Here is a 13149-nt window from a genome sequence, read left to right as displayed (position 1 = left end):
ATTGTGTAGATATTTTTATTCTATTTTCATCCAGCCTATCAGATTCTTTCTGCTTTTCTACAGTTCCTATAATTGACATTTCAATTCCATATTATTCCATTTCCATAAAATTATATTTCAATTGTTTTGTTATGTTAAAGCATCACAGTTTAATAAACCATTTCTTCTAAAACTAGACAATTACATTGCTTCCAAGTTTTAACTATTTTGAACAATGCTATGGAAAACCTACGTTGCTGCTTGCTTCTGATTGTTTCTTTAAAATGAATTTCAAGAAGGAGAATTACAAGCAGTGACGCAATGCTTCCTACAAGGGATCCATAGTGCTACAGTGCAACCAACAATTCATTAAGAGTATCCTCTCACCACAATGTAGTCAGCATGGGGATTTATTTTCAGAGATTTTTTTTTATTTATCAGTTGCTACATTAGTTAGGTATAAGATGGTATAGTGGAGTTATTTTAATTTGCCATGTAGAGGGGTAATAGTCTAATAAACAAGAGAGCCGCTCAAGAACACATTGAGAACTGCTGTCTTCCTTTGTTGATTTCCCTGGCCTTTCCAGATGGAGAGTGGTTGGGTGCCTGGTGCAATGGGCTTTAGCTCCCAGGCCAGTGGGAGGCAACAAGGCTTAAGTATGTGGTCTGTTCTCTTCATCCCCAGCCCTGCAGAGTGGAAGGCCTGGCTCCATATGGCCAGCATGTGTGGGTACTGAGCTCACAGCTTCTCTTTCTGAATCCCAGCATAACTGCTGGGTCCCCTGGCCTACATTCTTTGGAGTCACCTTGTCCCTTATGATCAGAGCATAGTCGCTAGAGGATGACAGCACACTCCTGTCAACCCTCTGCTTCCCTCTATTCATTTAGACATGCTTTACCTTTCTAAGATGAAGCAGTTCTTCTTCCATGGGTCATGTCCAGAACCCTGCCAGCACCATCTGGTTGGTGCCACATTAGGTTTCTTTGAGGACAAACAGAATCCATTTGGATAGCGTGGTAGAACTTTTAATTGCAGTGACCAGGCGTCATGACAGTTTTGAAAAATGATGCTCAGCTTCATTGACCCAAATGAGTAAGCAGCCGTCTGTCCTGAGGGTGGAGGTTTACTAAGCGAGGGTAATCACATTTCAGAACGCCACCTCTGCACTTCTGTGGCTGCTTCCAGCGGACAGCAGGCATGTTTGTGCACAGCTCATCTCAGACCAGGCTTACAGGCAGCCTCTAGGCTGGGTATCATGGAGACCACCCCTTGCCAGCAGCAGTGGGCCCAGGGGCAGGGGACCTTCAGGTATGTGTGCCTAGGGATCAAGGCCAACCTGAGGGTCAAGACCCATGCCCCGAGTCACCTGCTGCCACATGTCCTGAACACAGATCCACCAGATTTGAAGACCTCCTTGTCCTCTTCCTAGTTTAACATCCAGGGGTTTATGAGGTTCCTTCAGTGATGCTCATACTTAAACAGTCATGCAAGTTCTCGGGAACACTTGTGGCAGGCCCCCAGCTCCAGGGTTCTGATTCAGAAGGTCTGGAATAAACACCAAAAATATGCATTTCTGACAAGCCCCTAGATGATGATCATGACCTGGTCAGGACACCACACTCTGCACAACAGTGCCCTTGCCTGCTACGTGTGGTGTGTGCTAGCCCCACGTGCAAACCAAATACTGGGGAGCACCGAGCATAAAGCATTATTCATCTCTGCTTGGTTTAAGATAAAAGATTACAGGTTCTTTCCAACCGGGCCACAACCCCTGGACATTAATGTAACTGACAAGCCGGTCATGGATGGACACACACACACCACAGACTTTGTAATCATTGAAGCATTTTAAATGTTTCCTTGTTGAGGGCCCCACAGATGAGGTGTGTGGGGAATCTACCCAGGTATCTGGCTTGAGTCAACATCATAACCTTTAGGTCTGTCTCTGTCCCCAGGCCTTATATGGACACACACAGGCTGTCACATGCTTGGCAGCATCGGTCACTTTCAGCCTGCTGGTGAGTGGCTCCCAAGACTGCACCTGTATCCTGTGGGACCTGGATCACCTCACCCATGTGGTCCGCCTGCCCGTTCACCGGGAGGGCATCTCTGCCATCGCCATCAGTGACATTTCGGTGAGACCCCCTTTGACTCCATGTTTGTGTTGCCAACAATATGCGCACTGGTGTGGTAGCATGGGGGACAGCATCTGAGAGGACAGGTGCAGAGACATGTGACCACCCAAGAACATAGTGGAATATTCTGTACGAAGGCAGAGTGGTGCCATCAGCATGTGCTGCCTCTGCCTTTAGTTTTTTGTTTTGCTGTTTTTTTTGTTTTTTTGTTTTTTTTTTTTGCTTCTGTATCTTTCTACCTCAGGGTGGTGGGCAACAGAGCATGCCTGTTCTGGTGTGGGTACCAGGTGATCGGGACAGGAAGCTGGCCTTGGTGAGGGATCTGCTGGGCTTGACTAATTCAGCTCATTGACTGCAAATCAGTGTTGACATGGCAGGTGCCCCTGGTCAACATGGCAGGAAGTATTTCTGCTTGTCCCTCCATGATGGCTACCAAGATAAGCCTGTCAGCAGGAACTTGTGTGCAGGTGTGTGTGTGTATGAGACATATCTGTAAATAAGTATTTACAGAAATATTATCACACCATATTATTATCAGTGATTATGTATGTATATATATGCATATATATATATATTACATGTAATTTATCGATGTGTGAATGTCAGGTTTCTCTTACACTGGAACACTGGAGTCCCCATCATAGAGCATGGAGTCTCTGAGAGAGGCTTTGCATCTGCTCATAGAAAACCCTGGTACCCAGGGCAGGAATAGAGGGAGCAGGGGGAATCAGAGATGGAAGGAGAGATGTTGGAGGATCTTCACGTTACTAACTTGGACTGAAATTGCTGCTCCAGGTGGCTTGAATTTAGGATGAATGTTCCATGGGCAAAAGGAGGGTGGATAGATGGATATATAGGTGGATGGATGGCTAATTATTAGGTATGTCAGTGGCTAATTATTAGGCATGTCACTATTTGGGTGAATTAGTGAGGAAATAGGCAGATGAATGAAAAAATGGTAGGGGAATTCATATATGGGTGGCTCTATGGGGAAAGGTGTTGCGCTCTAATCTGGGAAAACAAAAACCCATAAGTAATTATGTCCCCAGACCTCAGAAAAGATTGACATCAGTGCAATAACTCGTTGTCCACTCTACTTGTTCTAGAGACTCTGAGGCCACTGGGCACCTGCTGGATCCCATGCTGTCAGGCAAAGGAGTATTAGACATGGTCCTTGTCCTCAGACAATGACACCAAACAGTTCCGAGAGGGATATGATGAAACTCGGCTCAGGGGACTGAGGAAAGACAATAAGCTTTCTATATCTCCTCTCTGGTTAACTGAAGGTTCAAAGACATGGCCCCCACCGACTCTGTGAGTCCTTGGTGACAGCGGCCACCACTCTATTAGGCAAAATTGAATTGAAGGCAAATACCCAGGGAATAAACATTTCAGAGGATGCTATGGGGAAATTTTTCTTCAGAAATTCTCTCTAGAAGGACATTGTCCAATTATATGAGTCAAATGCAGGCATTTGAACCTCTGTACCCTGACATTCATCAGGTGCCATCCGAAGTTGCTAAATGGGCACAGGACTGACTAGATAGGTGGAGGCTTCATGTCTAGGATCAGGGGTGATCTTCAGGCTGGGTCTTCTGTGCCAGACAGTATATGCCAAAGTGAGCCTTAGGGGAGGAGCCCAAAGGGTGATCCAGTCAGTTTGTGCTGGAGAAAGAAGGATCCAAACACAGATGGCACTATGAAAAGATCCAGGAATTTACAGTTGTGTGAAAACACATGAACCTGTGAGTCAGCTGGGAAGATATTTGAATCACAGGAAGTCCTGGGTTACCTTAGCTGGTCTTCAGAAGATGGCAGGTCAAAGATGTTGAGCAAGTGGCTGCAGGGCAAGCAGTGAGCCCAGCTTAGAGTGAAGCCAACCCTCTCTCTGTTGCAGGGTACCATTGTCTCCTGTGCCGGAGCCCACCTGTCCCTGTGGAATGTGAATGGGCAGCCACTGGCCAGCATCACCACAGCCTGGGGCCCAGAAGGAGCCATAACCTGCTGCTGCATGGTAGAGGGGCCAGTATGGAGCACAAGCCATGTCATCATCACTGGGAGTCAAGACGGCATGGTCCGGGTAGGTGTGTCTCATACCAAATGAGAGTGAGTACAAGAAATGTGTTCCTCTCTATTCTTCTCACTTCTTCCACAGCTTCAAATCTGTAGGTTGCACCTGACATCTTCCAGACCAGGTCCACATAGCAAATAAGGGCAAAACAAGGCTCTTTCCAGGCATAAATAAATACATAAATTATATATATATGTGTGTGTGTATATATACAATTTTATATATACATTCCTATAATAAAACAAACATTGTCATAAAGTATGAAAGGTGAATGGTCAAATGCATAAGAATAACTCAGTGCTGAAAAGAGATATTTGCACCATCCATTTACCCATTCACCTAACACTTGTCCATCCATTCCAACATTTATCCATGCACCCCATCCACCCATCCATCCATCCTTCAGTCTACCCATTCATCCATATCCACCCACCCAACTATTTGTACCTCCAACTGTCTATGCCTCCATTCATTGAGCTCTGGCCTGTGCCAAGCACTTCATAAAAGCCTTGAAAACACAAAGATTAATGATAAAGAGGTCTTTGTCCTCAAGAAGCTCCTATTCTAAAAGAGAAGACAAACAAATATACATGTATGTGTTTCATGCTGTGACTGGGATAATCAAAGAATGGTGTGGATTCTCTAAGGACAGCCATGGAGAGGGAGAGCATCAAGAGACTAAGGAAAAAGAACATTAAGTGGGAGATTAGGATGGAAAGAATAAAGCACATGTGATTTTTCTGAGACTGACAGGATGAAGGAATGACTCAAGATAAGGAATGAAAGTAAATGTCAACTGAATGCCATGAGATATTCAAGAAAATGCCCAGTGAATTCCACAAAGGCTTATGAAGGCATTCTGGCTGTATACCAACATGGCAAAAACCTAGACTTTCCCTCCAGGGGACTCCATGCTCAGTCTCTGAATAATTCTGGAGATGAAGTTTCAGGAAGCTGAATGAATAATGTAGTGGGATTCAAAAGGAGGATGGATTTATTTCCAACAGACAGACTTTAGAGGAGCTGGCATTTCAGCTAAGTTCTGAGGATAAGGAAAAGTCAGAGCATGTGGGGAAGGCCACATGGGCTGAGCATGCATTGGAGAGATGATGCTGAGGAGGCTCCGAGGAAGTTCTATCACAGGGTCCCCTCTGTGGTCTGTGAGGGGCATGATTGCAGTGTAAGAAAGTGATGCAGGTCTTGATGGAGAATGGTCAGTACTGTGGGATCAGGAGCCTGGACTGGCCAAGTGGCAGATGCATTTCTTCCACGGACCTGCCCAGGCATGCGTGGAGGACTTCCATGCACTGAGAACCATTCACTCAGCTGGTAACTGAACCCCTAGGAGGGCATGGCACTGTACAAGGCCTGGTGTGGAGCTCACAGAAACATTACCTGGAGACAGGTCCTTGTCCTTTGGCTAAAGAAATGTAGAAACAGCAAGAGAGAACCCAAATGTGGTCAGCCTGAGGGTACACACCCCAAGGGCCACACATGAGGTTGGGGGCAGCTTCTGACTGGTGAAGGAAGCCTTTGGGAATGGTGGTATAGTGATCTGACTGCTGAGTCTCATCCCTGTGGGTAAGGGATTGAGGTGAGGGGCATTACAGTTACAGATGTGGGGCGTGAACTCATCCAAACTGCGATTCCGCAGCCTACAGCATCTTCTCTTTTCTGGACAGATCTGGAAGACTGAGGATGTGAAGCTGTCTGTTCCTGGACAGGCAGCACCAGAGGACCCTTCAACTCAGCCTCCCAGTCCAAGAGGTACTTGTCCTGCTAGGGGTGCATGGTGGGGGCATCTCCCTTGCTTTACACAGTCCTCCCTCTCCTCATTGGCCCAAGTACAACAAGTAGTTGTAACCAGGCCTGCAGTTTCCAAGAAAGTCATCAAGTCCCAGGCTGCTGCCAGGTTTGGGGGGACATGAGCAGTTTACTTCAGTCTTCTAGTAAGGTGTGAAGCAATATGAAAAAGGCCTGTTGGGTCCAGCCTCATCTTGTAGGGACCAGCAAGCCCTAGTGTTCCTTGGCACTGTTAATAGTGGTAGTCAGGGGCTTCTAACAACCAGGAGGGAGGGGGTCACACCTCACAGAGCTTGGTGTAATGCTCTTTATCTTCCTGGATGTCTCTTGAATGCCAAACTCCCCAAGCCAGGGCCTGGGTTCTGCTGGCTACTTGCCTGAACAGCTGGCTAAGTAGCCAGGTGCATTCCAGTGAACACAAATACTTCTTGGGAGAGTAGAAGCCAAACTCCCTCCCCTATTTCCATCATTTGGAAGGCAGCTAGCACAGGGTGTTTATGACCTGCGCTTGTGATCAGCCTGCTGTGACATCATCATGACTCTGGTCTACCTGCATGAGAGACACCATGTCAGTCTTGGGCTCAACTGCCCACCTCTGAAGCTATGAGGTCTCATAATCTACAGTCATTAACTTAGTCCCTGGTTGATAAGTGGATTCTGAGCAAGATATTAACTGGCTAGGTGGGTGGGTGCCTGGAGAACAGATGGACAAAGGGCACCTCAAATACATTAGATTGGTTCTGGAAAGGTCAGTGATTTCACAGGTTTCTACTCAGGACCAACAGTTGTAGTACAGTTGTAGCCAGTGGTGATGAGGCCTAGTGAAATGAGAAATGAGATGAATGACAGGAAAGGCCTTAGACCCAGCTCTGTCCTCAGTACCTTCTAGAGTCCTCAGTTTCCCCCTCTGTCAAATGGAGGTAATTTGTATATACCCTAGTCTGTAGAGTACTGATGACAGGAAGATAATAGACATAGACAAGAATGTACTTAACAAAATGTAGTCTGTTGTTATCATTTTCTCAGACTTTTAAAAGATTTCTCCCCTAACATACTGGCTGGTGACATTAGAGAATTTACAAGATGGTTTCAGCAACAGGAGCACCAGATCCATATCCTTCTGCTGTTTGTCCACACCTGAGGGCACCACTGCCCCATACAACAAACTGCCGGGATCGTAGTAACAGTCCAAGGGAGGACTGGGACAAAATGACGTGAGAAAAGGCAGATCCATAAAAGTCAAGCTGGGTTATGATTTAGGATTAGTAAATCCACATGCAGATTTACAAACCTAAACCACTCGGGGTCTTGTTATTCTCATAATATTGCTCAAAACTGTTTTGTGGGAAAGGGACCAATAATAGGCATGACACATGGATATTTGCACACGTGTCCCCTTGGTGCGCATATTGCTGCATCCTCAATCTCTTAAGGGGCGAGGAAGGAGATCTTTGAAGTTATTAAGGATCCTGCATTTGTGCGCCGATGTAACCTAATTTCTGCCTGGAATTCATTTATTTGTCATTTGCATCAAGGACCAACACAGTTGAGTAGAAATTTAGGAATCAGCCCCTAGATTTGGACTCAATCTCATACATAATAAGTACTTGGGAAAACTGTTGTTTGGGTTTTTGCACAACCCAGCACACACGCACACACACACACTTCCCGGTCCACAAGCCCGGGAAGCTGAGGTAACTAACTGCACCATTCCCACCCCAGCTCCAACCTGGTGACTTCTCAGCACCCTGCCCAGCTGATGTCTCTCCATCTTACCCTCCACAGTGAAGGAATTACTCTCTGTCCCCAAATGCAGTCATTAAAATGAGTGAAGTAACAATCATTGAGTTATATTTTTTGAAAAAACGTTCTCAGCATTTAATTATTGGTTGTGGCGTGAGAGGATTTAGATAAGTTGATAATGCCGACTTTATGTAATTTATTTTTACTAGGCAATTACAGGCTGCATTACATCCTGGCAGCAAGGTATTGTGGGGCATCTTATTAAGCATAAAGCCAGTAAACACTGATGAACAATTTTGCTGAACTAGGCATGCAATTTAGAAAGCAATAATACACAAATCCAATTTGGTACACAATGGATACCGCAGCACGTCAGCACATGTAACTATCACAGCCTGCAAATTAAATTGGGACGGCCCTTTTTGCAACAGCACAGGCCAAGATTAAATATATTTTCCCCCTCAATTTAACAACTTGCTGACCACAAATATAAATATGTGTGTATGTGTTTGTAGCCCTGTGTGTGGAAGTACACTTGCACGTGTGTAGAACTTCTCGGGCTTTCTAACTGTTCTCTTGAACACTCTCCTCAGGTCACAGGTGGGAGAAGAATCTTGCCCTGTGCCGAGAGCTGGATGTTAGCATGGCTGTGACCGGGAAGCACAGCAAGGCCAGCCCTGCTGTGACAGCTCTGGCTGTGTCCAGGTAATGAGCGGCTGGCTTCTCCAAGCTTCCAGCAGAGGGCGCTGCAGCTCCCCCCAAAAAGGTCCACAGGGCTCTTGGCTCAGGCAGCTGGACCCTGGGAGTGGCAGCCAGCCTACAGGCACCCAGCAGGATCCACCAAGCAGATGTAGGCAAGGAGGTCACGTAGGGTCCTAGGAAATTTTTTTTAAACATACACACGTTCTTCCTATCTCTCTTTCTTGAATATCCTTGATTCACAAAGACATCCAAAAGGTAAAACTATATTGCTCTTGTAATTTCATCTTAAAGAGGGCCTTTTTACCTGAGGTTTGCTACTGACTGTAACATGTGGCATGATGATTAGCCTGCATGACAGAAAACGCCTCTTGAGGTCTCCCAGTCAGTGTATTATATAGCCCAGTGGCAGGTATGACACTTGACAGATATATTTTATTCTTTACAACTACCCGGAGGTGGCACTATCACTAACCTGTTCTACACACTAGAAAGTACAGTCTCAGGAGGTGTCGGGGCTTTCAAGAGTCAACTTTCCTCCCTCCCTGCCCTGGGGTGGGCCACCCAGGTTCTGTGGTAGTGGAGACCACATGGTGTTTTAGATGCCAGGCTGAGGAGGGGTGGGTTGGCGGGGCCCAGGGAGAGGGGCAGCAAGTCCAGGACCTGAACTGTCTGCTGGAGAGCTTGTCATTCTTTTTTTTTTAATTAAATTAAATTAAATTTATTTTTTTTAATTTTTAAACAATATTTGCTTCCCCCCACCCCCTCAGATGAGTCCCCATAGAATTTCCTTCCCCAAGGCACCCGTGCACCATCACCACAGTCCCCTGTGCTCCTCCCTCCCTCCCTCTGACCCCTCTCCCTCCTCCTCCCCTGCAGGATGTCTCTGGTTTATAATTGTCTGTTTTTGCTTTGTTGTGTTTTGTACTGTTGTTATTTTTTTTTACACTGATGTCTTATTTGGTTCCCCTATAGTCCTGTTATAAGTGAAACGATCTGATATTTTTCTTTTTCCTTCTGGCTTATTTCACTGAGCATAATTCCTTCTAGTTCCATCCACGTTTCTGTGAATGGCATGAGTTTATCTTTTTTTGATTGCTGAATAATATTCCATTGTGTATATGTGCCACATCTTCTTGATCCAGTCATCTATTTTTGAGCATTTGGGTTGTTTCCAGGTTTTACCAATTGTAAATAGTGCTGCAATAAACATTGGTGTTTATTTTGATCAGGTGTTATTTTGAATCAATGTTTTTGTGTCCTTTGGGTAGATCCCTAGTAGTAGAATTGCCAGGTTGTATGGTAGCTCCATTTTTGGTAGACTGAGGAACCTCCAAACAAGAGCTTGTCATTCTTTTGGCATGAGGGGCTCAACTGTGTCTCACAGGACAGGAGGCACATCTGGAAATGCTGAAGGGAAAAACTCGGGGCCTCCTCTCAGCATCTTGGCCCATCTCCTCATAGGGACCTACCACCCTCATAGTTCAAAAAACCACCCACCCAGTAAAGCATTCTTCAATATTCCTGTCCCATCCCTCTGCCCCAGGTGGAGGCCAAGTGCAGGCTTCAAGGGGTCCTGGACTGAACCTCCAGGTTACAATTTCCAGAAAGCAGGCACTCACAGGCTTGGCTCTAACCCTCTGTCTATTCTTTCTCTTCCCAAGAAATCAGACCAAACTCCTGGTTGGCGATGAGAAGGGAAGAATATTTTGCTGGTCTGCAGAAGGATAGGAAGAAAGAGACATGGAGGTTCTGGCTTCTCAGCCCTGAGGGCAGCGGCACCAGGTGAAAGTTGTTGTTCAGAGCCTCCGCTCCCCATGGCCTTTGACCTCCAAACCCTGCATGCTCTCCATACACGGCCCAGGGGTTTTTGTCCTTGGATTGCATGAGGATACACTCTGCACAAGTGGGGGCTTCCAGAAGCACACTGGAAACCGTGACTCCCTGAAGCCGAGCAGCACAGGAAATCACACACCACTCACCTTTTTAAAGGGCTATTGCACTGGGGGAAAATAAGGGTCACTTACTGGAAAATAATGGGAAATATTGTATTGTCTTTATTTTATTAAAACAACTCTTTTCCAAATGTAAGAGGGCTCTAGAATTTTCTACTTGGGCAGTTGCATCTCCATACCAGAAGAGACAAGAACGCTTCAGGTGGGAAGCACAGCCCACCTTTGGAATGTTCCTCAGCCCACTCGCTCCTGTCTCCTTCAGTGGAATCTGGCTTCTCCCGTATTCTTGCCATGCAGGGTCACGCTCAGGAGGCCCAGCAGCAATGGCTGAGCCACAGGATGCAGATATGAGGCTGCTCATTGCAGGCATAGGGAAGTCAGCCAGGGGGTGGGGGGAAACACCCCACCTGGGTGTATCGGCCCATCTATGCCCCAAAGCAACTGTACATCCTGCTCAAGCAAAGCAAGCTCTGCTCAGGGCCTGTCCTCATATGAAGTTCCAAGGTCTCTTTACACCCTGATTTGGAACTGGTGCTCATGGTGAAAAAAAATCTGCACTATGTGACTTTTATTCTCCATCTGAAAATACATGGCAGGTGGGTTGTTAGCCCTTCTGAGGAATCCCAGTACCTGCCAGGGCTGCGTCACTCAGTCCCTGGGCACTGAAACCTCAACCTCACTGTAACGTCTGCCTCCAACCTCCGCCTTTCAGAACTCCATGCGAGGAAACCGCCCTGCCTCTTCAATGGAATCTAGCTCAAGACAGAGCAATGGGATTTGGGGTGACTGAGCCTCAGGGTGTCAGCTCCCCTCCCTGAGATTCCCTTCTGGGAATACCAATTCTTCCCATTTTTTCCAAGTCCTGCTGAGGCCCTGATGGGTCTCCATTCAATTTAGCTCAGACCTGGGGATGGCAAGAAAATAAACTCACTGGCTTATGGCCGCTCCTCTGGTCTCCAGGGGGCAGAGGGTCAGTTTAAAGATAAATGTTAAGAAAATAGAGGAGGTATAAGTTATATCAAAATCAGTGAGAGACGATTAGGAAATTGTAAGCTAACTGTGAACTTTGATTTCTTTGCAAAGGGGAAGGTTGGGGAGGAGACGCCTCTCAGGTTCAGAGCACCCCTCCCTGGGTGAGCAGGCACGCGTCTGACCCTGGGGCCCAGGATCGCGCCACCGCCTGCACCGTCTGCCTGTGCTATTAGCAGAGAGCCCATTTGCAATCCCCTAGCCAGTCTGGGCCTGCTCCGGAGGACCATAAATTGAGAGCAGAGAGCACCACTCCCCAGGAAGGCCAGGAAGCAGAGCCATAAATATCCAGCTGGGCTGGCCTGCTGTCGTGTTGCATAGCGTTTACCCCAGGCTGAGAGTCTGCTGGTCCAAAGGCTGTGTTGGGTTCATGCATCCACCAAGCTTTCCCTGGGCACTGCCTTTTGCTTCCCCCATATCATAGCAGAAATGGGGACATGGCTTAAGGAACAGAAAGTTCTGGAGGATAGAAGTACAAACTTAAAATGTCAGCAGGGTTGGCTTTTCTGAGGTCTCTCTCTCTAACTTTTAGATAGTGCTCTTCTCCCTGTGTCTACATGTGGTCTTCCTTTGTACCAAATTTCTTCTTCTTTTTTTAATTTTTTTAAAGATTTATTTATTTATGCATATAAGAGCTGGGGTACAGGTCAGAGATGCTGGGGGGAGGTGAGAGGATTCACCAGAGACAGAGTGGGGAACAGAACAGGCAGACTGACTGAAATACACTGCTGAGGGGAGCAGCGGGCAAGACAGGAGAGGTCTGCTGCACCATGTGGGTTGCTCCCTGGCCGGCCGGGGATTGAACTCGTGCTGCAGAGGTGTGGCTTGTTTCATAGTGCAGTGCTTAACCCCCTGCACCACCAGGGATGCCCAAATTTCCTCTTCTTTTAAGAACATAAGTCCTATTAGGCTAGGGGTCAGCCACATGTCCTCATTTTTACCTGAATTGCTGCTTTAAAGATGTTAGCACCAACTCTGGTCAGCTTTGAGGTACAGGGGTTAGGGCTTCAACATGAGGTGCTGGGGGGCCGGGAGGCTGGCAGTTCTCCCAGCAAATTCTCATTTTATCTGGGCTCTCCGGCTTTCTCTGCTTCTCTCTCAGCTTCTGCTACTTCTTTCTCGGCTTCTCTTTTGGCTTCTGTTCATTGTTGGCTTCTGCTGGTGTCCCCATGACGCCGCCCTTAAAAGCAGTCTCAGCCCAGGTGAATCCCACCTACCTAGGCCCACACCCTACTCCAGGTGCCCGCCATCAGGCATGCATTCAGGACCGCAAGGTCACCCTCAAGTCGTCAGTGAGTGATTTGGGGAAGGCTAAGGCAGAGGACTGAGCCGTGGGGAAGGAGAGAACAGACTCGGGTCTGGTCCCCCAAAAAAGGGGCAGCCAGAGCAGAGGCCAGGAGTGTCAGCTGCCTGGGCCAAGATGCAGTTGCAGGCCTACCAGCACCCCAAATCTAGAAGAGACAAGGGTTCTGAGGAGTAAGAACCATGCCAAGCCATTTCGTATCTGGAGCCAGGGCCTGATGAGTACGTGCAGTGAGGCTCATGGAGGGCAGTGTCTGAGCGCCAGGCAGCCTGAGCACTATTCCCAGAATCCCCGCTTCCTGCTATCTTCTGCCTCAGCTTCTGCATCTGTAAAGTTGATTCCCCACATTCTTCTGATGTTGTGAGATTAAATCATCTATTTTTATGGAGGAATGAAGCAAGTGAAAGGCTGCCTGCCTCCAACCTGATGAC

The 13149-nt window shown here is 47.1% G+C and overlaps 1 protein-coding gene across 1 annotated transcript in view; it reads left to right on the top strand.

The window, feature by feature from the left end:
* The window catches only part of WDFY4 (WDFY family member 4), a 223540-nt gene extending 213073 nt beyond the window's left edge, over positions 1-10467 (top strand). Inside the window, exons 59-63 of the mRNA XM_054690149.1 lie at positions 1936-2115; positions 4013-4195; positions 5869-5953; positions 8326-8437; positions 10096-10467. Coding sequence (XP_054546124.1) covers positions 1936-2115; positions 4013-4195; positions 5869-5953; positions 8326-8437; positions 10096-10162 — 627 coding nt within the window. The 3' untranslated portion in view covers positions 10163-10467. The remainder of the gene's footprint in view (positions 1-1935; positions 2116-4012; positions 4196-5868; positions 5954-8325; positions 8438-10095) is intronic.
* Positions 10468-13149: the final 2682 nt, after the last annotated feature.

The sequence above is a fragment of the Talpa occidentalis genome, unplaced genomic scaffold, assembly GCF_014898055.3.
Source record: "Talpa occidentalis isolate TD23 unplaced genomic scaffold, MPIMG_talOcc4v2.1 talOcc4.8, whole genome shotgun sequence".
Taxonomy (NCBI): domain Eukaryota; kingdom Metazoa; phylum Chordata; class Mammalia; order Eulipotyphla; family Talpidae; genus Talpa; species Talpa occidentalis.
This window is presented reverse-complemented; position numbering and strand designations above follow the sequence as displayed.